Source organism: Hemiscyllium ocellatum, chromosome 38, assembly GCF_020745735.1.
Source record: "Hemiscyllium ocellatum isolate sHemOce1 chromosome 38, sHemOce1.pat.X.cur, whole genome shotgun sequence".
NCBI classification, from domain to species: domain Eukaryota; kingdom Metazoa; phylum Chordata; class Chondrichthyes; order Orectolobiformes; family Hemiscylliidae; genus Hemiscyllium; species Hemiscyllium ocellatum.
Genome location: NC_083438.1, coordinates 35,404,401 through 35,429,782, shown reverse-complemented (window position 1 = coordinate 35,429,782; position 25,382 = coordinate 35,404,401). Strand labels below are relative to the sequence as shown.

Genomic DNA, 25,382 nt, shown 5'->3' with positions numbered 1-25,382 from the left:
GGCTGCGGTTCTCTGTAATATAGAGAGGGGCTGCGGTTCTCTGTAATATAGAGAGGGGCTGCTGTTCTCTGTAATATAGAGAGGGGCTGCAGTTCTCTGTAATGTAGAGAGGGACTGCTGTTCTCTGTGCTGTAGTAGAATACAAGAGAGTAGGGTAGTGTAGCTTTATTTTTCATTTTTACCATATGCAGCTGATACAATAAAAACAAGACAGCTTTCCCCCAGGATCAAGGTGCTATAGGAACACACAAACTCCATGAGTGTACAGTCATACGCAGGGCAGCATAAAGTGCGTAAATAAGTTAAAACATGCGGGGCTGCTCAGTACGTACTGACAAGACAAAACAATAGGCGCAGTGGTGGACACATTACAGTGTAATCATGAATGATCATTCATAAAACATTGTTTTAACAGCAACCCACAAAAGCCATCTCAGAATTGTACATGGAATCGAGTCTGATCATACAGTGTCAAGGAGCCTGATGGCTTGGGGAGAGAAACGGTTGCACAGTCTGGCCGTGAGAGACCCAGTGCTCCCGATGGCAGGAGGGAGAAGAGTTTGTGTGAGGGGTGTGTGGGGTCTGCCACAATGCTGTTAACCTTTCAGATACAGCGTGTGGTTTAAATGTCTGTAATGGAGGAAAGAGAGGGAAGAGAGATGATCCTCTCAGCTGTCCTCACTATCCATTGTTGGGTCTTATAATATATAGAGGGACTGCAGTTCTTTGTACTATAGACAGGCTACTGTTCTAATTTGTAATTCGTAATTAATAGCTTTATTAACTTAGACCTGTTGGACTTTTACCTGTTGTTTAGCTTTGTTTACCCCAGTCTAACACTGGCACCTCCACATGATGGATATTAATAACAGCCTGTAAATCTCCCAACACTTCCTTGAGATGTGACACCACACAGATGATTATTATACTGACAGTCTTTGGAACCCAGCCAGTGAAGGAGCAACGCTTTGAAATATCGAGTTTAATCTCAAAAAGCCAAGCAGTTAGCTCAGATTTCACAACCCAAATTGCAAAAGTGATGCAATTGCAGAGGGATGAGGGATCGACAAAAACTTTCGGACAATAAGCTGTCTTCTTCCCAGCAGGAATGACAGGACAGTCACTGCCCGTGATGTGGGAGGAGGCGATACAGGAGATTGAAGATTTCAAGGTAAATTAGACCAGGCAGTTGTGGAGAATAGGCGTCACAGGGCTAAAGGGAAATGGGACTGGCAGTGACCCTGCTCAAGTCAGGGAGTTAACGGCACCAAAGAAACATCCGCAGCACTGACACCTCGACGCGAGATATAGGGTTTGATCTTCCCGAGGTCCTACCTGTGATGCTAGGGTTGTTGCAGAGCGCAGATTGACAGCACCTCTCAGTTACAGAAGCTGAAAAGCTGCCACCGTTAAAGGACAGATTCCCGACACAGGTCCCACACTCGCGAACCACAACCGTCTGGGTGACTCCACCTCGGGCGAGAGAAACAAGACTTTAGGTCACCACCCCCATCTCTGTAACCCCCTCCAGCCCCTACACCCCCTCCCTATCTCTGTAACCCCCTCCAGCCCCTACACGCCCTCGCTATCTCTGTAACCCCCTCCAGCCCCTACACCCCTCCCTATCATTGTAACTCCCCACAACCCCTACACCCCCACCCTATCGCTGTAACACCCCTCCAGCCCCTACACCCCCTCCCTGTCTCTGTAACCTCCGCCAGCCTCTACACCCTCTCCCTATCTCTGAAACCTTCTCTTGCCCCTATGCCCCACCCTATCTCTGTAACGTCCCTCCAGCCCCTTGACCCCTCCCTATGTCTGTAACCCCCTGCAGTCCCTACACCCCCTCCCTATCTCTGTAACCCCCTCCAGCCCCTACACCCCATCCCTATCTCTGTAACCCCCTCCAGTCCTTACACCCCATCCCTATCTCTGTAACCTCCTCCATCCCCTACACCCCTCCCTACCTCTGTAAACTCCACCAGCCCTTACACCCCGTCCTTATCTCTGTAACCCCCCGCAACCCCTACACTCTCTCCCTATCTCTGTAACCCCCACCAGCCCCTACACCCCCTCCCTATCTCTGTCACATTCTCCAGCCCCTACAACCCCCCCCCATCTCTGTAATCTCCTCCAGCCCCCACACCCCCTCCCTATCTCTGTAACCCCCTCCAGCCCCTACACCCCCTCCCTATCTCTGTAACCCCCTCCAGCCCCTACACTCCCTCCCTATCTCTGTCACATTCTCCAGCCCCTACACCCCCTCCCTATCTCTGTAACCTCCTCCATCCCCTACACCCCTCCCTACCTCTGTAAACTCCACCAGCCCTTACACCCCGTCCTTATCTCTGTAACCCCCCGCAACCCCTACACTCTCTCCCTATCTCTGTAACCCCCACCAGCCCCTACACCCCCTCCCTATCTCTGTCACATTCTCCAGCCCCTACAACCCCCCCCATCTCTGTAATCTCCTCCAGCCCCCACACCACCTCCCTATCTCTGTAACCCCCTCCAGCCCCTACACCCCCTCCCTATCTCTGTAACCCCCTCCAGCCCCTACAACCCCTCCCTATCTCTGTCACATTCTCCAGCCCCTACACCCCCTCCCTATCTCTGTAATCTCCTCCAGCCCCTACACCACCTCCCTATCTCTGTAATCTCCTCCAGTCCCCACACCCCCTCCCTATCTTTGTCACATTCTCCAACCCCTACAACCCCCATCTCTGTAATCTCCTCCAGCCCCTACAACACCCATACTCTGTAATCTCCTCTAGCATCTCTGCCCAGCTCCAATCCTTTCATCCTGACTATCTGCCCATTTTGGGTCTTTTGCAATGTGGACAATTTCTTAAAGTTATTGAGAAGTGTACTCACTGAGACTCAGTTTACCCAAGATGGTTCTGCAGCTCATGTTCCCAGTCGCATTGCAGACCTGCTGCTCCAAACAGATACCCTCTGGATCCTCACAGGAGAAACAGCTGAGAGTTGAGTCTGTCACAGAACCAACAAGGAGAAGCCATCAGTTATTGTACTCCCACTGAGGGAGCCCTCTGTGTGAGATTGGGATGGAATCATAGAACCCTAACTAAGCCAAAAGAGGCCTTGTGACCCAAACAGCAGACACTGACTCTTTGATGGTCATCCCTTTCCAATCGCCACAACCCAACAATCCCCATCCCCAATCCACCCGAACCTACACATCCCTGGACACTATGGGACAATTTCCCACGGCCAATCCACCCTAACCTGCACATCCCTGGGTACTATGGAACACTTTAGCACCAAAAGAGAAAATGCTGGGAAATCTCAGCAGGTCTGGCAGCATCTGTGAGGAGAGAAAAGAGCTGACATTTCGAGTCTAACTGACCCTTTGTCAAAGCTAAAAATAAGGAGAAATAAGGAGGTATTTATAGAAGCTGAAAATGTGTTGCTGGTTAAAGCGCAGCAGGTCAGGCAGCATCCAAGGAACAGGAAATTCGACGTTTCGGGCACAAGCCCTTCATCAAGAATGATGAATGATGAAATCCAAGGAATTTCCTGTTCCTTGGATGCTGCCTGACCTGCTGTGCTTTAACCAGCAACACTTTTTCAGCTCTGATCTCCAGCATCTGCAGACCTCACTTTTTACTCTCAGGTATTTATAGAAGGTGAGTCATGGCTCCAGAAGCAAAGGTAACAATAAAGAGGTGATAATGACAGTGCATAGAGAGATTATAGGGAGATTAGGAGCTGTGAATGACCAAGGCTGAAGCCAGTGCTGTGTGACAAAATATGGGGGGGGGGGGGGGGGGGGATTGGGGGGGGAATGGGTGAAGCAGAGGCAAAATGGAAAACAGGGGAGAAGGCTAACAAAGGGGGAAGAGGAGAGGGAAAAGGTGATGAGAGAGTGGGGAGCGAGCGAAAGAGAGACAATCAATAAATAAGAGGTACAGAACAGTGAAAAAAATATTGAAAGAAATAAATAAAATAATGAAATAAAATTATGGAGAAGGATGAAAACAGAGGGGTCGAGATGGGATAATAATCATCTGAAGTTGTTGAATTCAATGTTGAGACCGGCAGGCTGTGACGTGCCAAGTCGGAAGATGGGATGCTGCTCCCCCAGTTTGCTTCACTGGGACATTGCAGCAGGCCAAGGGCAGACATGTGGGCATGGGAGCAGGATTGTGTGTTGAAGTGGGAAGCCACGGGAAGGTCCGGGACCTGACTGCGTACAGACCGAAAGTGCTCAGCAAAGCGATCACCCAGTCGGCATTTTGTCTCTGTGATATAGAGAGCACATTGGGAGCAACGAATGCAACAGACCAAATTGAAAGAGGTGCAAGTGAAACGCTGCTTAATCTGAAATGAGGATTTGGGGCCTTGGATGGCGAGCATGGAAGAGGTAAAGGGGCGATTGCATGGGAAGGTGCCGTGTGTGATGGGAGAGGTGGTTCGTAGGGTGAGAAATGCTGTAGTCCACCTAGCTGTGGGAGTCAGTGGGCTTGTAGTGGATATTAGTGGATAAACTAATGTTGCAGTTGTATAAGACTCTGGTACGGCCACATCTGGAGTATTGTGTGCAGTTTTGGTCGCCATACTATGGGAAGGATGTGGAGACACTGGAACGGGTGCAGAGGAGGTTTACCAGGATGTTGCCTGGTATGGTAGGAAGATCGTATGAGGAAAGGCTGAGGCACTTGGGGCTGTTTTCATTGGAGAAAAGAAGGTTTAGGGGTGACTTGATAGAGGTGTACAAGATGATTAGGGGTTTAGATAGGGTTGACCATGAGAACCTTTTTCCACGTATGGAGTCAGCTATTACAAGGGGGCATAGCTTTAAATTAAGGGGTGGTAGGTATAGGACAGACGTTAGGAGTAAATTCTTTACTCAGCGAGTCGTGAGTTCTTGGAATGCCCTGCCAATAACAGTGGTGGACTGTCCCTCTTTATGGGCATTTATACGGGCATTGGATAGGTATATGTAGGATAGTGGGCTAGTGTAGGTTAGGTGGGCTTGGATCGGCGCAACATCGAGGGCCGAAGGGCCTGTACTGTGCTATATTTTTCTATGTTCTATGTTCTATGGCTATTGCTGGAAATGGAGACAGGAAAGCAAGTGTTGGAGATGGACCAGATGAAGGTGATGGAGGGATGGAAACTGGAAGCAAAGTTTATGAATTTTTCCAGGTCAGGAAGAGAGCATGAAGCCGTAGCGAAATAGTCATGGATGTACCAATAAAGCAGTTGTGGGAGGGGACCCGGGTAGACCTGGAACAAGAAATGTGAAATGTTCCACATACCTCATGAAAAGGCACGAGGGTACCCATTGCTATACCTTTGATTTGGAGAAAATGGGATGAGTTGAAGGAGAAGTTGTTGAGAGAGAGAACAAGTTCAGCCCGGTGGAGGAGAGTGGTGGTGGATGGAGATTGTTCGGGCCTCTTTTCGAGAAAGAAGCGAAGAGGTTTCAAGCCGTCTTGGTGCTGGCTGGAGGTGTAAAGAGATTGCACATCCATGGTGAATAGAAGGTGGTTAGGGCCTGAGAATTGAAAGCTGTCAATGTGTCGCAGGGCATCAGAGGAATCCCAGATGTAGGTGGGGAGCGGGTGAACCAGAGGAGGAAGGATGGAGTCAAGGTCGGAGGTAGTAAGTTCAGTGGGGCAGGAGCATGCTGTCACAATGGACCTGCCGGGACAGTCCTTCTTATGGATTTTGGGGAGTAGGTAGAAACGGGTTGTCCGGGGTTGGGAGACTATGAGGTTGGAAGCTGTTGGTGGGGAGGCATCTGGAGGAAACGAGGTCAGTCACGGTGATGAAGACAACGGCTTGATGCTCAGTGGTGTGGTCATGCTTCAGGGGCAGGTAGGAGGAGGAATCTGAGAGTTGGCGCTCAGCCTCTGTGAGGGTAGAGGTCAGTACACCAGACGACAACAGCACCCCCTTTGTCAGCAGGTTTGATGACAAGGTTGGGGTTGGACCTAAGGGAGCGAAGGGCAGAAAGTTTGAATGGAGAGAGGTTGGAATGGGTAAGAGGAGCAGAGAAATTAAGGCGGCCAATGTCCCGTCGACAATTGGCAATGAAAAGATCGAGGGCAAGAAGTTAGAGGTGGAATGTTGGAGGGATGTGAAAGGATCTGTGGTGCAGGGGGAGGACTCTTGCCCAATGAAGTGAGCACGAAGGCAAGGGCAATGGAAGAATAGCTCAGCATCATGTCGAGCCCGGAATTCATTGAGGTGGGGACGCAAGGGTACAAATTTTGCAATTTAGGTAATAATTTAGCACGGCCAATCCACCCCAACCTGCACATTCCTGGACACTGTGGGACAATTTAGAATGGCCAATCCAGCCTAACTGGTTCCCCCAACCCGCGACGTTGTGTAAGTGATCCCAGAGCACTGGGAGTGGATCCGATGATTTGCACTGATCGCCCTCTTTTCGAATGTTCATGCTGAATTGTCTCCCACTGCCCTTTCAGATCGCAGCAATGTGTTCTGCCGAGACTCGTCTCCAAGATGGCACAATGACAACTGTGATTGGTTTTCCAAGCAGAGACAGTGTCAGGGCAATTAACAACAGGGCAATTAACAACAGGGTAATTAACAACAGGGCAATTAATGGGTAATTAATAACAGGGCAATTAACAACAAGATAATTAACAACAGGGCATTTAATAACAGGACAATTAACAACAGGGTAATTAACTAAAGGGTCATTAATAACAGGGTAACTAACAACAGGGCAGTTAATATCAGGGCAATTAATAACAGGGTAATTAATAACAGGGCAATTATTAAGAGGGTAATTAACAGGGCAATTACCAACAGGGTGATTAACAACAGGATAATTAACAACAGGGCAATTAATAACAGGATAATTAATAACAGGGCAATTAACAACAGGAAAATTAACAACAGGGCAATTAACAGGGTAATTAATAACAGGGTAATTAATAACAGGGCAATTAACGACAGGAAAATTAACAACAGGGCAATTAACAGGGTAATTAATAACAGGGCAGTTAATATCAGGGCAATTAATAACAGGGCAATTAATAACAGGGTAATTAATAACAGAGCAATTAACAACAGGGCAATTAACAGGGTAATTAATAACAGGGTCATTAATAACAGGGCAATTAACAACAGGATAATTAACAACAGGGCAATTAATAACAGGGTAATTAACAAGAGGTCATTAATAACAGGGTAATTAACAGGGCAGTTAATATCAGGGCAATTAATAACAGAGTAATTAATAACAGGGCAATTAACAACAGGGTGATTAACAACAGGGCAATTATTAACAGGACAATTAATCACAGGGTAATTAACAGCAGGGTAATTAATAACAGAGTAATTAATAACAGGATAATTAACAACAGGGCATTTAATAACAGGGCAATTAACAACAGGGTAATTAACAACAGGGCAATTAATAACAGGGCAGTTAACAACAGGGTAATTCACAACAGGGCAATTAATAACAGGGTAATTAATAACAGGGTAATTAACAGCAGGGTAATTAACAACAGGGCATTCAATAACATGGCAATTAACAACAGGGTAATTAACAACAGGGTAATTAATAACACGGCAGTTAACAACAGGGTAACTAATAACAGGGCAATTAATAACAGGGCAATTAACAACAGGAGAAAGTGAGGACTGCAGATCCTGGAGATCAGAGCTGAAAATGTGTTGCTGGAAAAGCGCAGCAGGTCAGGCAGCATCCAAGGAGCATGGAGAATCGACGTTTCGGGCATGAGCCCTTCTTCAGGACTGAGGAAAGTGTGTCTAGCAGGCTCAGATAAAAGGGACTCGGGGGAGGGGCATTGGAAATGCGATAGGTGGAAGGAGGTCAAGGTGAGGGTGATAGGCCAGAGTGGGGGTGGGGACGGAGAGGTCAGGAAGGAGATTGCAGGTTAGGAGGGCGGTGCTGAGTTTGAGACAAGGTGGGGGGAGGGGAAATGAGGAAATTGGAGAAATCTGAGTTAATCACTTGTGGTTGGAGGGTTCCTAGGCGGAAGATGAGGCGCTCCTCCTCCAGCCGTCGTGTTGTTATGGTCTGGCGATGGAGGAGTCCAAGAACCTGCATGTCCTTGGTGGAGTGGGAGGGGGAATTGAAGTGTTTAGCCACGGGGTGGTTGGGTTGGTTGGTCCAGGTGTCCCAGAAGTGTTCTCTGAAACGCTCCGCAAGTAGGCGGCCTGTCTCCCCAATATAGAGGAGGCCACATCGGGTGCAATGGATGCAGTAAATGATGTGTGTGGAGGTGCAGGTGAATTTGTGGGGGATATGGAAGGATCCCTTGGGGCCTTGGAGGGAAGTAAGGGAGGAGGTGTGGGCACAAGTTTTGCATTTCTTGCGGTTGTAGGGTAAGGTGCCGGGAGTGGAGGTTGGTTTGGTGGGGGATGTGGACCTGACGAGGGAGTCCCAGAGGGAGTGGTCTTTTTGGAATGCTGATAGGGGAGGGGAGGGAAATATATCACTGCTGGTGGGGTCCGTTTGGAGGTGGCGGAAATGATGACGGATGATATGATGTATCTGGAGGTTGGTGGGGTGGTAGTTGAGGTCCAGTGGGGTTCTGTCCTGGTGGCGATTGGAGGGGCGGGCTCAAGGGCAGAGGAGATGTGGTGGAGAGCATCGTCGACCACATCTGGGGGGAAATTGCGGTCTTTGAAGAAGGAGGCCATCTGGGTTGTTTGGTATTGGAACTGGTCCTCCTGGGAGCAGATGCGGCAGAGATGAAGGAATTGGGAATATGGGATGGCATTTTTACTGGCGGCAGGGTGGGAGGAGGTGTAGTCTAGGTTGCTGTGGGAGTCGGTCAGTTTATAGTAAATGTCCGTGTTGATTCAGTCGCCCGTGATAGAAATGGAGAGGTCTAGGAAGGGGAGGGAGGAGTCTGAGACGGTCCAGGTAAATTTGAGGTTGGGGTGGAAGGTGTTGGTAAAGTGGATGGACTGTTCAACCTCCTCGTGGGAGCACGAGGCAGCACCGATACAGTCATCGATGTAGCGGAGGAAAAGGTGGGGGGTGGTGCCAGTGTAGTTGCGGAAGATGGACTGTTCCACATATCCGACAAAGAGGCAGGCATAGCTGGAGCCCATGAGGGTGCCCATGGCAACTCCTTTAGTTTGGAGGAAGTGGGAGGATTGAAAAGAGAAGTTATTCAGGGTGAGGACCAGGTCAGTCAGTCGAAGGAGGGTGTCAGTGGAAGGGTACTGGTTGGTACAGCGGGAAAGGAAGAAGCGGAGGGCTTTGAGGCCTTCGTGATGGGGGATGGAGGTGCACAGGGACTGGATGTCCATAGTGAAGATAAGGCGTTGGGGACCGGGGAAGCGAAAATCATGAAGGAGGTGGAGGGCGTGGGTAGTGTCCCGAACGTAGGTCGGGAGTTCTTGGACTAAGGGAGACAGGACCGTGTCGAGGTATGCAGAGATGAGTTCAGTGAGGCAGGAGCAGGCTGAGACAATGGGTCGGCCGGGGCAGTCAGGTTTGTGGATTTTGGGCAGGAGGTAGAAACGGGCGGTGCAGGGTTGTGGGATTATGAGGTTGGAGGTGGTGGGTGGAAGATCCCCTGAGGTGATGAGGTTATGGATGGTCTGGGAGATAATGGTTTGGTGGTGGGAGGTGGGGTCATGATCAAGGGGACAGTAGGAGTAGGAGACAGCTAGCGTTTGACCTCAGCGGTGTAAAGGTCGGTGTGCCAAACTACTACCGCTCCTCCCTTGTCTGCCGATTTGATAGTGAGGTTGGGGTTGGAGCGGAGGGAGTGGAGGGCTGCACGTTCCGAGTGTGAGAGGAGTGAGAGGGGTGGAGAGGTTGAGGTGGTTAATGTCGCGGCAGCAGTTGGCTATGAAGAGATCGAGGGGATGGAAGAGGCCAACACGGGGTGTCCAGGTGAATGGGGTGTGTTGGAGGCCGGAGAAGGGGTCGTCAGAGGGTGGGCGGGAGTCCTGGTTGGAGAAGTAGGCGCGGAGGCGAAGGCAGCGGAAGAATCCGCCAAGGACATGCAGGTCCTTGGACTGCCCCAACGCCAGACCATAGTAACACGACGGCTGGAGAGAGAGCGCCTCATCTTCTGCCTAGGAACCCTTTAACCACAAGGGATGAACCTTGATTTCTCCAGTTTCCTAATTCCCCTCCCCCCCCCAACACTCCCGGCCCCACCTTGTCTCAGTCCCAACCCTCGAGTTCAGCACCACCTTTCTAACCTACAATCTTCTTCCTGACCTCTCCGACCCCACCCCCACTCCAGCCTATCACCCTCACCTTAACCTCCTTCCACCTATCACATTCCCAATGCCCCTCCCCCAAGTCCCTCCTCCCTACCTTTTATCTTAGCCTGCTTAGCACACCCTCCTCATTCCTGAAACGTCAACTCTCCTGCTCCTTGGATGCTGCCTGACCTGCTGTGCTTTTCCAGCAACACATTTTCAGCTCTGATCTCCAGCATCTGCAGTCCTCACTTTCTCCTAGTAATTAATAACAGGGCAATTAATAACAGGGTAATTAATAATAGGGAAATTAACAAAAGGGTAATTAACAGCAGGGCAATTAATAATAGGGCAATTAATCACAGGGCAATTAACAAAAGGGTAAGTAATAACAGGGCAATTAAAAACAGGGTAATTAATCACAAGGCAATTAACAAAAAGGTAATTAATAACAGGGTAATTAATAACAAGGCAATTATAAACAGGGTAATTAATGACAGGGCTAACGGGATTGAAGGGTGTGAGGGAGAAATTGGGAACAGGGGACTGAGTTGGATGATCAGCGGTAACCGTACTGAATGGTGGAGCAGGGTAGCAAGCTCTGCTCCTGTTCCTATTTTCGATGTTTCTTGGCCTTACTTGACAAGGAGTTAACAGGTGTCACAGCGAGCGTCTGTTCAGTCGACCTGTAGTAAACTGCCGTCACAGAGTTTGTCATATTCTCAGGCGAATTCCACACCGCTGAGGAATAGAAATTAGCTGTCAGAATGTTGGAGGGTGTTGCTGTCTGTGCTGAGCTGTTCTCTGAAATCCCCCGATTACAACCACTCTCTCGGCAGCAGTAAAACTCTTGCTGTGTTTGGACTCCATAATCCTTTAACAGGTCTGGGTTTTGACACATACTCTCAGAAGCACAGCCTTTGATAGTGAAAGCAAGTGAATTGACTGGAATAAAGGAACATGGGTGTAATATTAGTGATTCATCAGGTCTTTCTCAGCGCTTCAATTGGGAAGCAATAATTGATGGAGTGAACTGTGAGACTTACATGTGACGTAGGAGTGGAGGCACCGTGTCTGTGTACCAACACATTTCACCGTTTCTGTTGGATGCTCACAAACACCAAACAATGGGCATGTGTAACACTCAAGACTATTCAAGGTGGTGTGAGTCTCTTCTGAACAACAGAAATGAGAAGGACACCCGTCACACACACATACACACAACAAAGAGTACAGAATCAATTTACAACAATGGCTACAGGGATGCAAAACCCTCAGGAAGTTGGCACTGTTCTCCCTGGAGAGAAAAAAAAGGCTCAAAGGACGATTTAATGGAGATTTTAACAGAATACGTGCTGGTAGGATGGGCCAAATGGCCCTCTTTTCACCATGGCAGAGTGATGAGCACCATAAACTGTGATTCCTGCTTCCTGAATCCCCAGTCTTCAAGGGTATCACACATCCTTCACTGTTCAGTCCTTTGTGTGTAGGCACACCATAATGGGGTTGTACTGGATGTTGGTGAGTCCTTTTAGAGTCATAGAGTCATAGAGATGTACAGCACAGATGTACACCCTTCGGACCAACTCGTCCATGCCGATCAGATATAATTTGCCAGCACCCAGCCCTTATCCCTCTAAACCCTTTTTATTTATGTCCCCATCCAGATGCCTTTAAAATGCTGTAATTGTACCAGCCTCCACCACTTCCTCTGGCAGCTCATTCCATACACGCATCACCCTCTGGGTGAAAACGTTGCTTCTTAGGTCCCTTTTATATCTTTCCTCTCTCACCTTATATCTCTGCCCTCGAGTTCTGGACTCCCCCACCCCAGGGAAAAGACCTTGTCTATTTACCCTATCCATGCCCCTCATGATTTTATAAACCTCTGTATGATCACCCCTCAGCCTCCGACGGTCCAGGGAAAACAGCCCCAGCCTGTTCAGCCTCTCCCTGTCGCTCCAATCCTCCAACCCTGGCAACATCTTTGTAAATCTTTTCTGAACCCTTTCAAGTTTCACAACATCTTTCCGATAGGAAGGAGACCAGAATTACATGCAGCATTCCAAAAGTGGCCTAACCCACGTCCTGTACAGCCGCAACATGACCTCCCAACCCCTGTACTCAATACTCTGACCAATAAAGGAAAGCATACCAAACGCTGCCTTCACTATCCTATCTACCTGCGACTCCACTTTCAAGGAGCTATGAACCTGCACTCCAAGGTCTCTCATGCTGCATATACCTCTAACAGCATCTCCCATTACAGGCATCTGACATGGTCCCAGCTGGTTTCTTGCACATGACGTTCTACCCACTCGTGGGTGTGTTTCGTGTCCTACCTATGATGGTTTGGTTGTTACAGAGATCAGACTGACAGCACCTCTCAGTCGTGGAAGCTGAGATTGTGCCACCGTTCAAGGACAGGTTTCCAATACAGGTCCCACACTCGTAAGTGATTGACTCGTCGGAGCTGAAAACTGTGAACAGAGAACCCAGAACAGCATTGAACTTTTTGGCGGACGCAGACACTGTGCAGCCAGTTACCACTCCCCTCTCCATCTCATTACAGATAGCCCGTGCAAAGTTTTATACCCCCGTTCTCCAGAACCCCACCCACATCAGTCACAGAGGTCAACAGCCCAGAAAAAGACCCTTCAGCCCATCGAGCCCGTGCCAGCCAAAAACAAGCAACAAGTAAAGGGAAGACCCTTTAGAATGGAGATAAGGAGAGACTTCTTCAGCCTCAGGGTGGAGAATCTGTGGGATTCACTCCCACAGAAGGCTGGGTCACTGAGTCTATTTAAAACAGGGAGAGATAAGCTCTCGATTGCCGAGGGGATCAAAGGTTACAGGAGGGAAACGGAAAAATAGGATTGAAAAACCTATCAGCCTTAATTGAATGGTAGAGCAGACTCAATGGACCGAATGGCCTAATTTCTGCTCCTATGTCTCTTGGTCTTATGAGCGATTCTGATCCCAGTTTCTGGCCACATATTACTGAATCTGGTGATGACAGAAAGGAAAGTAGAATACTAATTTGTGAAGGAGGTATAAGGATCCTGAAGGGGGATATAGGTAGGTTGGTTGAGTGGAAAAGCTCATTAGCGGGTGAGAGTATGATGCAGGAAAGCTTTGGCAGGAAGAATAGAAAATTCAGCCCATTATTTAAATAGAGAGAGTTTGCAAAACGCTGAGCTACAGGGGTGTCCTGGTGTGTGAATCACTTAACATGTAGATAGAGATGGCTAGTGAAAAGGAAGGCAACTGAAAGGTGGCCATTTATTGCAAGGGATATTGAGAAGTAAATTGAGAAGTGTGGAAACAGACCATTCGGCCCAACAGGTCCACACCGGCCCGTGGGCGGTACGGTGGCACAGTGGTTAGCACTGCTGCCTCACAGCGGGTTCAATTCCCTCCTCAGGCGACTGTCTGTGTGGAGTTTGCACATTCTCCCCCGTGTCTGCGCGGGTTTCCTCTGGGTGCTCCGGTTTCCTCCCACAGTCCAAAGATGTGTGGGTCAGGTGAATTGGCCATGCTAAATTGCCCGTAGTGTTAGGTAAGGGGTAAATGTAGGGGTATGGGTGGGTTGCGCTTCGGCGGGTTGGTGTGGACTTGTTGGGTCGAAGGGCCTGTTTCCACACTGTAAGTAATCTAATCTAATCTGACCCTCCGAAGAGTAACCCATCCACACCCATTCCCCAACATTTACCCTTGACTAATGCACCTAACCTACACTGAGCATTGTGGGCAATTTAACATGGCCAATCCACCTACCCTGCACACCTTTGGACTGTGGGAGGAAACCCACGCAGACACAGGGAGAATGTGCAAACTCCACACAGGCAGTCACCCAAGGGTGGAATTGGACTCAGGTTCTTGGTGCCATGGGACAGCAGTGCTAACCACTGAGCCACCGCACCACACTAAAGCTTTGTTCCAGTTCATAGAATCACAGACTACAGGAGGCTCTTCAGTCTATCAATCTCCAGGACAGGAGAGTCCTAATAATAGACAGCACAGGTTTAGGGTGAGAGGGGAAAGATTTAAAAGGGACCTAAGGGGTAACTTTTTCACATAGAGGGTGGAATGAGCTGCCAGAGGAAGTGGTGGAGGCTGATACAATGACAACATTTAAAAGGCATCTGGATGGGTATATGAATTGGAAGGGATATGGGTCAAGTGCAAACGAAACTGGTGTATGGTTGGCACGGACGGGTTGGACAGAAGGGTCTATTTCTTCTGAACTGTCAAAGCCACACTAAATCTGCAACAATCTCACTTTCCATGTGTAGCCCTCATTGAGGGGAGGACAGGTTTGGATGTTCTTATTTGAGTATCGAAACATTTTTGAAGCAAAGGTTAGCCAGTGGGGAGTCATGGTTGCAAAGGATGGACAGTCTTGACCTGCATCCACTTATATTTCAAAGAATGAGAGAAGGTGTGGTCAGGCCATGTGAGGTGGGATGGGGATATGAGAGGATGGATTCTTATGAGAGAGAGAGAGAGAAACGGGAAGCAGGGAACACAATTTGAAAAGAGGGAGTCTCCCATTACATTCCAGACTGTAGGGGTTCTCTGATTGAAGATGAAGAGAATATTTGCTCAGACATTTCCCATTCTTTTCCACAGACAACAGGGCAGCCAGGACATCACTGAATGGCAGAACAGGTTTGATGGGCTGAATGGCCAACAGGTTCAGCTGTTTGTACATTTACACAGAGATCTCCGACTACCTGAGCTCAACTAACCTGCGACCTTTTCAATCCCCAATCAACAAACCAGTTCTGACGGATTAATTGTTCATGTTTCTGAAGCTGTTCTGTACAAACTGTCATAGGTGTCTGGAAAACCCTCAGCCCCTACACCCCCTCCCCTATCTCTGTAACCCCCTCCAGCCCCTACACCCCCTCCCTATCTCTGTAACCCCCTCCAGCCCCTACACCGCCTCCCTATATCTGTAACCCCCTCCAACCTCTAAACACCTCCCTATCTCTGTAGCCTCCTCCAGCCCCTACACCCCTCCCTATGTGTAACCCCCTCCAGCCCCTACACCCCCCTACTCTGTAACTCCCTCCAGCCCCTACACCCCCTCCCTACCTCTGTAACCCCCTCCAGCCTCTACACCCCTTCCCTATCTCTGTAACTCCCTCCAGCCCCTACACCCCCTCCCCATCTCTGTAACCCCCCAGCCCCTACACCCCCTCCCTATCTCTGTAACCCCCTCCAACCTCTAAACACCTCCCTATCTCTGTAGCCTCCTCCAACCCCTACACCCCTCCCTATGAGTAACCCCCTCCAGCCTCTACACCCCCTTCTCTGTAACCCCCTCCAGCCCCTACACCCCCTCCCTACCTCTGTAACCCCCTCCAGCCCCTACACCCCCTCCCTATCTCTGTAACCCCCTCCAGCCCATAAACCCCTCCCTATCTCTGTAGCCTCCTTCAACCCCTACACCCCTCCCTATGAGTAACCCCCTCCAGCCCCTACACCCCCCTTCTCTGAAACCCCCTCCAGCCCCTACACCCCTCTCTATCTCTGTAACCCCCTCCAGCCTCTAAACACCTCCCTATCTCTCTCACCTCCTCCAGCCCCTACACTCCCTCCCTATCTCTGTAGCCTCCTCCAGCCTACACCCCCTCCCTATCTCTGTAGCCTCCTCCAGCCCCTAAACTCCTCTCTATCACTGTAACCCCTTCCAGCTCCTACACCCCTCCCTATCTCTGTAAACCCGTCCAGGCCCTAAATCCCTCCCTATCTCTGTAACCCCTCCAGCCCCTAAACACCTCCCTATCTCTGTAACCCCTCCAGCCTCTAAACCCCTCCCTATCTCTGTAACCCCTCCAGCCTCTAAATCCCTCCCTATCTCTGTAACCCCCTCCAGCCCCTAAACCCCTCCCTATCTCTGTAACCCCTCCAGCCTCTAAACCCCTCCCTATCTCTGTAACCCCCACCAGCCCCTGCACCCCTTCCCTATCTCTGTAACCCCCTCCAGCCTCTAAACACCTCCCTATCTCTGTAAACCCCTCCAGCCTCTAAACACCTCCCTATCTCTGTAACCCCTCCAGCCTCTAAACCCCTCCCTATCTCTGTAACCCCCTCCAGCCCCTAAACCCCTCCCTATCTCTGTAACCCCTCCAGCCTCTAAATCCCTCCCTATCTCTGTAACCCCCTCCAGCCCCTAAATCCCTCCCTATCTCTGTAACCCCCTCCAGCCTCTAAATCCCTCCCTATCTCTGTAACCCCCTCCAGCCCCTAAACCCCTCCCTATCTCTGTAACCCCTCCAGCCTCTAAATCCCTCCCTATCTCTGTAACCCCCTCCAGCCCCTAAACCCCTCCCTATCTCTGTAACCCCCTCCAGCCCCTAAACACCTCCCTATCTCTGTAACCCCCTCCAGCCCCTAAACCCCTCCCTATCTCTGTAACCCCCTCTAGCCCCAAAACCCCTCCCTATCTCTGTAACCCCCACCAGCCCCTGCACCCCTTCCCTATCTCTGTAAACCCCTCCAGCCCCTTAACCCCTCCCTATCTCTGTAAACCCCTCCAGCCCTTAAACCCCTCCCTATCTCTGTAAACCCCTCCAGCCCCTAAATCCCTCCCTATCTCTGTAACCTCCTCCAGCCCCTAAACCCCTCCCTATCTCTGTAACCCCCTCCAGCCCCTAAACCCCTCCCTATCTCTGTAACCCCCACCAGCCCCTGCACCCCTTCCCTATCTCTGTAACCTCCTCCAGCCCCTAAGCCTTTCCCTATCTCTATAACCTCCTCCAGCCCCTACAGCCCCTCCCCTATCTCTGTAACCCCCTCCAGCCCCTAAACCCCTCCCTATCTCTGTAACCCCCTCCAGCCCCTAAACCCCTCCCTATCTCTGTAACCTCCTCCAGCCCCTAAACCTTTCCCTATCTCTATAACCTCCTCCAGCCCCTACAGCCCCTCCCCTATCTCTGTAACCCCCTCCAGCCCCTAAACCCCTCCCTATCTCTGTAACCCTCTCCAGACGCTAAACCCCTCCCTATCTCTGTAGCCTCCTCCAACATCTCTGCATAGCTCGAATTTGTCCGTCCTGATGGACCTTGTTTTCCATCCTCCTGTATCTCTCTCTCTCCCTGTAATGTCTCTGTCTGTCTGCCCACTCCTGCACCTGGACAATCTGACAATGAGTTGAGAAGTGTTCTCACTGGAATTCAGTTTGCCCAAGATGGCTCTGCAGCTCTGGGTCCCAGTCGCATCGCAGACCTGCTGCTCCGTACAGGTCCCAGTTGGATCCTCACAGGAGAAGCATCTGAGAGACGAGGCTGGAATGCAGCAGAAGGTGAAATGGTCAGACAGTGGTGCAGTCACATTGACCAGAGCTCGAGCGTTGGACTCAGAAATGTAAGGAATATCCTAGAGCTTTCTCAAGGTCTGTGGCTCAGTTACTGATACCACATCGAGAATTGAGGCAGTCCCAATGAACTATAGAAAGATCCTGAAAGAAAATATGTTGACATAAATGCCTGAGGCTGCAAATGTGTTGCTGGTCAAAGCACAGCAGGCCAGGCAGCATCTCAGGAATAGAGAATTCGACGTTTCGAGCATAAGCCCTTCATCAGGAATAAGAGAGAGAGAGAGCCAAGCAGGCTAAGATAAAGGGTAGGGAGGAGGGACTAGGGGGAGGGGCGATGGAGGTGGGATAGGTGGAAGGAGGTCAAGGTGAGGGTGATAGGCCGGAGTGGGGTGGGGGCGGAGAGGTCAGGAAGAGGATTGCAGGTTAGGAGGGCGGTGCTGAGTTGAGGGAACCGACTGAGACAAGGTGGGGGGAGGGGAAATGAGGAAACTGGAGAAATCTGAGTTCATTCCTTGTGGTTGGAGGGTTCCCAGGTGGAAGATGAGGCGCTCCTCCTCCAGCCGTCATGTAGTTGTGTTCTGCCGGTGGAGGAGTCCAAGGACCTGCATGTCCTCGGTGGAGTGGGAGGGGGAGTTAAAGTGTTGAGCCACGGGGTGATTGGGTTGGTTGGTTCGGGCGGCCCGGAGGTGTTCTCTGAAGCGTTCCGCAAGTAAGCGGCCTGTCTCCCCAATATAGAGGAGGCCACATCGGGTGCAGCGGATGCAATAGATGATGTGTGTGGAGGTACAGGTGAACTTGTGGCGGATATGGAAGGATCCCTTGGGGCCTTGGAGGGAAGTGTCTCTGAAGCGTTCCGCAAGTAATAAATGCCTGAGGAACTGTTACTATTGAGAGAAAAAGTCATAGAGATGTACAGCATGAAAACAGACCCTTCGGTCCAACCCATCTATGCCTAGCCAATCCAATCTAGTCTTACTTACCAGCACCCGGCCCAGATCCCTCCAAACCCTTGCTATTCATGTCCCCATCCAAATGCCTTTTAAATGTTACAATTGTACCAGCCCCCACCACTTCCTCTGGCAGCTCATTCCATACACGTACCACCCTCTGGGTGAAAAAGTTGCCCCTTAGGTCTCTTTTATATCTTTCCCCTCTCACCCTAAACCTATGCCGTCTAGCTCTGGACTCCCCCACCCCAGGGAGAAGACTTTGTCTATTTACCCTATCCATGCCCCTCATGATTTTGTAAACCTCTATAAAGTCACCCCTCAGCCTCCGACGCTCCAGGGAAAACAGCCCCAGCCTGTTCAGCCTCTCCCTACAGCTCAAATCCTCCAACCCTGGCAACATCCTTGTAAATCTTTTCTGAACTCTTTCAAGTTTCACAATGGGAAGGAGACCATTATATTCCAACAGTGGCCTAAACAATGTCCTGTACAGCCGCAACATGACCTCCCAACTCCTGTACTCTAGATAATTATTGTGTCAAGACAGGGGATGGGACTCATCTGCTTTTCTGTGAAATATTGGAATAATAATCTTTCACATTCATCTTTAAGGGCAGTCAGGAACTCAACTGACCATCTCAGTTTATAGGAGGAGAAAGTGAGGTCTGCAGATTCTGGAGATCAGAGCTGAAAATGTGTTGCTGGAAAAGCGCAGCAGGTCAGGCAGCATCCAAGGAACCGGAGATTCGACGTTTCGGGCATAAGCCTGAAGAAGGTCTTATGCCCGAAACGTCGAATCTCCTGTTCCTTGGATGCTGCCTGACCTGCTGCGCTTTTCAAGCAACACATCTCAGTTTATAGGTTCATTGAGATGTACAGCATGGAAACAGACCCTTTGGTCCAATGCATCCATGCCAAACACATATCCTAACCTAATCTACTCATCGCAGTTCCACCTCTGCATTTTTGTCCGTATAGCTGAACCCAGTAGATATCAGCCTTGGCCATCACTCAGTTCCCAGGAGGAACCATCAAGTCTCAGGCAGAGAGGAGCCTGTAACTGCTGACATGGTTGACGTTCTTGTGATCACTTTTGCCCTCAGGGGGCAACTGGGTTCAATCTTCACATAGCCGCCACTGCTCACCATCTTCCAGCTCTGAGGAAGATTCACCCGAAACAGAAACGTTAACTCTACTTTATCTCCACAGATGCTGCCGTACCTGCTGAGCTCTTCCAGCCATTTCTGTTGCATGAGCTCTTTGGTCACCATAAGATGGACTTTGCTGGTAGCACTCTCCCTTAAGTTAGGTTCTCCTGTTTTGGCTGGTGTGGTAAAGGCACACCGTCACTCAGTCCAGCAGGAAGAGGCACTGGTCTTAAACAAGCCATAGTTCCTCACATGATCATGGAATCATCAACCAATCCCTACAGTGTGGAAACAGGCCCTTCGGCCCAACAAGTCCACACTGACCCTCTGCAGAGTAACCCACCCAGACCCATTCCCCTACATTATGCACCTAATCTACACATCCCTAAACACTATGGGACAATTTCCCATGGCCAATCCACCCTAACCTGCACATCCCTGGGCACTATGGGACAATTTCCCATGGTCAATCCACCCTAACCTGCACATCCCTGGGCACTATGGGACAATTTAGCATGGCCAATCCACCCTAACCTGCACATCCCTGGGTACTATGGGACAATTTCTCATGGCCAATCCATCCTAACCTGTACATCCCTGGACACTATGGGACAATTCAGCATAGGAGAAAGTGAGGACTGCAGATGCTGGAGATCAGAGCTGCAAAATGTGTTGCTGGAAAAGCGCAGCAGGTCAGGCAGCACCAAGGAGCAGGAGAATTGACGTCTTGGGCATAAGCCCTTCTTCAGAAATGCACAGGGCACCCGAGTTAGTCACGCTGCCATTCCTCTATCGGCTGTATGTCCCAGAAATGGAAGGCACTCTGCCTGTCCTTTCTGGGATATGGCTCCTGGTGGTAAATCAACTCAAGTTGACCCCCCCACCCATACCCCTTGAGAAGTTGGGGATGAGCTGCCTTCTTGAACCGCTGCAGTCCATGTGCTGTGGGTAGACCCACAATGTTCCTCACGGAGGAGATTCCAGATTCTGACCCAGGAATGGCGATATATTTTCAAGTTGGTGCCGGAAGTGGCTCGGAGGGGAACTTGCAGGGGCTGGTGTTTCATTCAATCGGTTGCTCTTGCAACCTGGAGGCTGGCCCTTCGTCCCGTCATATCCATGCCAGTCATCAATCCACTCCAATCTGATTCTGCAGCACGTAGCCTTGCCTGCTCTGTTGTCTCATCTTAAATGTCTCAAGGACTCCTGCCTTGATCACCTTTACAGGCAGTGAGTTCCAAATTCACAAATAATCTTGCGAAAGATTATTTTCTCCAAATCTCCTTTAAATCATGAGTTCCTTGCCCTGGAACGATGCCCTCTGGTTGCCCATCGAGGTGGTGGAGGTTATAGCTGCTGTTGAAGGATTGAAGGGGGATTTGCACAGTGCTGCTATTCTGCCTCAGTGATAGTAGGAATGCAGATGTATAAGATGTAAGATGCCGATCAAATGGGCCATTTTGATTTTACCCTGAAGGCCTTCCCGTTGTTTTGAGTGTCGTTGCAGCTGCAGCCATCCAGGAGAGTGGGGAATATTCCATGGCACTGTGGGCTAATGCTTGTTGAGTCAGGGTGCTGAAAGTGTTAATGATGACGAGTGCTGTAAGATCTTTGAGATTGCATCAAAACGTAAAAATGAAATGGCCCCTCTCTTCCCACAGCGTAGATAAAAACCAAACGAACTGCAGATGGTGTAAATCAGAAACAAAGACCGAAGTTGCTGGTAAAGCTCAGCATTTCTGAGGAAGGGTCAGTGCACCCAAAACATTAACACTGACTTCTCTTCACAGGCGCTGGCAGAATTACCGAGCTTTTCCAGTAATTTCTGCTTACACATCACAAGTCTGACCTCTTACTAGAGAGGGGTGGAGTGAAACTGGTGGCAATGTAACAGAAAGATCACAGACAAGACAAGACTTTCATGGTAATCGTAGCCAGTGCAGAAATTGATCCCACACACCTGGGAGATGCCCTATGCCAGAAAGTAGGAATCCAGCCAACTGAGCTAACCAATCCCTTAAGCCGTGATGCAAGTACATGGGTAGGAAAACAAAAAAACAGCATATGATTGGCGTTGTTTCTGAGGGTTTCAGGGACTCCCAGCTCATCAGATCATCTCCTTCAAGGTTAGGTGCTATTATTTGTTTTCCTACCCATGTACTTGCATCACAGCTTAAGGGATTGGTTAGCTCAGTTGGCTGGATTCCTACTTTCTGGCATAGGGCATCTCCCAGGTGTGTGGGATCAATTTCTGCACTGGCTACGATTACCATGAAAGACTTGTCTTGTCTTGTCTGTGATCTTTCTGTTACATTGCCACCAGTTTCACTCCACCCCTCTCTAGTAAGAGGTCAGACTTGTGATGTGTAAGCAGAAATTACTGGAAAAGCTCGGTAATTCTGCCAGCGCCTGTGAAGAGAAGTCAGTGTTAATGTTTTGGGTGGACTGACCCTTCCTCAGAAATGCTGAGCTTTACCAGCAACTTCGGTCTTTGTTTCTGATTTACACCATCTGCAGTTCGTTTGGTTTTTATCTACGCTGTGGGAAGAGAGGGGCCATTTCACTTTTACGTTTTGATACAATCTCAAAGATCTTACAGGACTCGTCATCATTAACACTTTCAGCACCCTTACTCAACAAGCATTACATAGAACATAGAACATAGAAGGATACAGCGCAGTACAGGCCCTTCGGCCCTCGATGTTGCGCCGACCGAATCCTACCTAACCTATACTAGCCCAATAACTTCCAAATGCCTATCCAATGCCCGCTTAAATGACCATAAAGAAGGAGAGTTCACCACTGATACGGGCAGGGCATTCCATGAACTCACAACCCGCTGTGTGAAGAATCTACCCCTAACATCTGTCCTATACCTACCACCCCTTAATTTAAAGCTATGTCCCCTAGTAACACCTGACTCCATTAGCGGTAAAAGGTTCTTAGTATCTACCCTATCTAAACCCCTAATCATCTTATACACTTCTATCAGATCTCCCCTAAACCTTCTCTTCTCCAATGAGAACAGCCCCAAGTGCCTCAGCCTTTCCTCATAAGATTTTCCTACCATTCCAGGCAACATCCTGGTAAACCTCCTCTGCACTCGTTCTAAAGCTTCCACATCCTTCCTATAGTATGGCGACCAAAACTGCACACAATACTCCAGATGAGGCCGCACCAGAGTCTTATACAACTGCAACATGACCTCAGGACTCCGGAACTCAATTCCTCTGCCAATAAAGCCCAGTACACCATATGCCTTCCTCACAGCATTAGCCCACAGTGCCATGGAATATTCCCCACTTTCCTGGATGGCTGCAGCTGCAACGACACTCAAAACAACGGAAAGGCCTTCAGTGTAAAATCAAAATGGCCCATTTGATTGGCATCTTACATCTTATACATCTGCATTCCTACTATCACTGAGGCAGAATAGCAGCACTGTGCAAATCCCCCTTCAATCCTTCAACAGCAGCTATAACCTCCACCACCTCGATGGGCAACCAGAGGGCATCGTTCCAGGGCGAGGAACTCATGATTTAAAGGAGATTTGGGGAAAATAATCTTTCGCAAGATTATTTGTGAATTTGGAACTCACTGCCTGTAAAGGTGATCGAGGCAGGAGTCCTTGAGACATTTAAGAAGACGAGACAGCAGAGCAGGCAAGGCTACGTGCTGCAGAATCAGATTGGAGTGGATTGATGACTGGCGTGGATATGACGGGACGAAGGGCCAGCCTCCAGGTTGCAAGAACAACAGATTGAAGGAAACGCCAGCCCCTGCAAGTTCCCCTCCGAGCCACTTCCGGCGCCAATTTGAAAATATATCGCCATTCCTGGGTCAGAATCCTGGGATTCCCTCCCTGAGGATCATTGTGGGTCTACCCACAGCACATGGACTGCAGCGGTTCAAGAAGGCAGCTCATCCCCAACTTCTCAAGAGGGGGGGTCAACTTGAGTTGATTTACCACCAGGAGCCATATCCCAGAAAGGACAGGCAGAGTGCCTGCCATTTCCAGGACACACAGCCAATAGGGGAATGGCAGCGTGACTAACTCGGCTGTCCTGTTTGTGGTTCAGAGCAATGCCAGGGTTCAATGCCCAGAGCCACAGAGTAGGAAGCAGTGTTAAACCACAACCTTGAGAAACAATCAGGAAAACAGGCACAAGATCAGACGCTGAGCTCAGGTGAACAATTGAGCCATTTTACGACTAAACCTCTCACCTCCTGTAACCAGAGCACAGCCGATGAAAATGCCAGCAAACAACTTCATCTTAATCCAGTTCTCAGGGTCCCTCGCACAGACCTCATGCAGGTACAATCCTACCCTCCTCAGCGTTGTGCGTCTAAATACACACAGATTCACAAGCTGCGTCCTGAAGCCAAGGGAGGTTTCCCTTGCTATCTGCTGGAATGAGTGTTCCTCTCTCAGTGTCTGGGATGGAATGCAGCCATCTGCCTTGCTTTGGTCACGAGATAGGGACTGTCGGAATGACAATAACCAGACAGGTCGTGCCTCAGAATGTCGTCAGCCTTTAACTGGGGACATTTACTGTCCCAGGTTGGTGAGACTGACAATTGGTTTAGGGACTGGGTGGTGCTGATTAAGTAAATAATCACATTCCTGCTCAGTTCTTGGTATGCTAATTCATTAGTGAAGAATGTGTTTACCTCCAGGCACCTTCATATGTGTTTGCCAACCAGATAAAGTCATAGAGACGTACAGGACAGAAACAGACCCTTTGATCCACCTCGTCCATGCTGACCCAGAAATCCTAAATTAATCTAGTCCCATTTGCCAACATTTGGACCATATCTCTTGAAACCCTGTTTCGAATAGGTTAAAAACAATGACTGCGGATGCTGGAAGCCAGATTCTGGATCAGTGGTGCTGGAAGAGCACAGCAGTTCAGGCAGCATCCGAGGAGCAGGAAAATCAATGTTTTTGCCCTTCATCAGGATTACAGGCAGAGAGGCTGAAGGGTGGAGAGATAAGTGAGAGGAGGGTGGGAGTTGTGGAAAGTAGCATAAAGTACAATAGGTGAATGGGGGAGGGGATGAAGGTTGGGAGATCGGTGGGGGGAGGTGAGGATGGAGTGGATAGGTGGAAAAGAAGATAGGCAGGTAGGACAAGTCATAGGGACAGTGCTGAGCTGGAAGGTTGGAACTAGGGTGAGGTGGGGGAAGGGGAAACGAGGAAGCTGTTGAAGTCCACTTTGATGCCCTGGGGTTGAAGTGTTCCGAGGTGGAAGATGAGGCGTTCTTCCTCCAGGCGTCTGGTGGTGAGGGAGCGGCGGTGGTAAAGTAGACCCAGGACCTCCATGTCCTCGGCAGAGTGGGAGGGGGAGTTGAAATGTTGGGCCACGGGGCGGTGTGGTTGATTGGTGTGGGTATCGAATACCAATCCAGATGCCTTTTAAATGCTGTCATTGTACCAGCCTCCACCACTTCCTCTAGCAGCTCATTCCATACACGCACCACCCTCTGTGTGAAAAAGTTGCCCCTTAGGTCACTTTTAAATCTTTCCCCTCTTACCTTAAATAGAGCATAGAACAGACCATTCGGCCCACGATGTTGTGCCAAGGATTATTCGTAATGTAAAATAAAGTGACCTAATTTACGCACTCCTCAACTCCCTGCTATCCATGTGCATGTCCAGAATTCACTTAAATGTTCCTAATGACTCTGCTTCTACCACCACCGCTGGCAACACATTCCATACATTCACAACTCTCTGCATAAAGAATTTCCCTCTGACAT

General features: G+C 49.6%; 1 protein-coding gene across 1 annotated transcript; it reads right to left on the bottom strand.

The window, feature by feature from the left end:
* Positions 1 to 302: 302 nt before the first annotated feature.
* LOC132833998 (uncharacterized) lies at positions 303 to 14,914 on the bottom strand. The gene is made up of 6 exons (XM_060852710.1): positions 14,758 to 14,914; positions 12,543 to 12,680; positions 10,840 to 11,145; positions 2,875 to 2,991; positions 1,336 to 1,473; positions 303 to 331 (listed from the first exon to the last, which is right to left on the bottom strand). The coding sequence occupies exons 1-6, from the start codon at positions 14,912 to 14,914 to the stop codon at positions 303 to 305; spliced, it is 885 nt and encodes a 294-aa protein (XP_060708693.1).
* Positions 14,915 to 25,382: the final 10,468 nt, after the last annotated feature.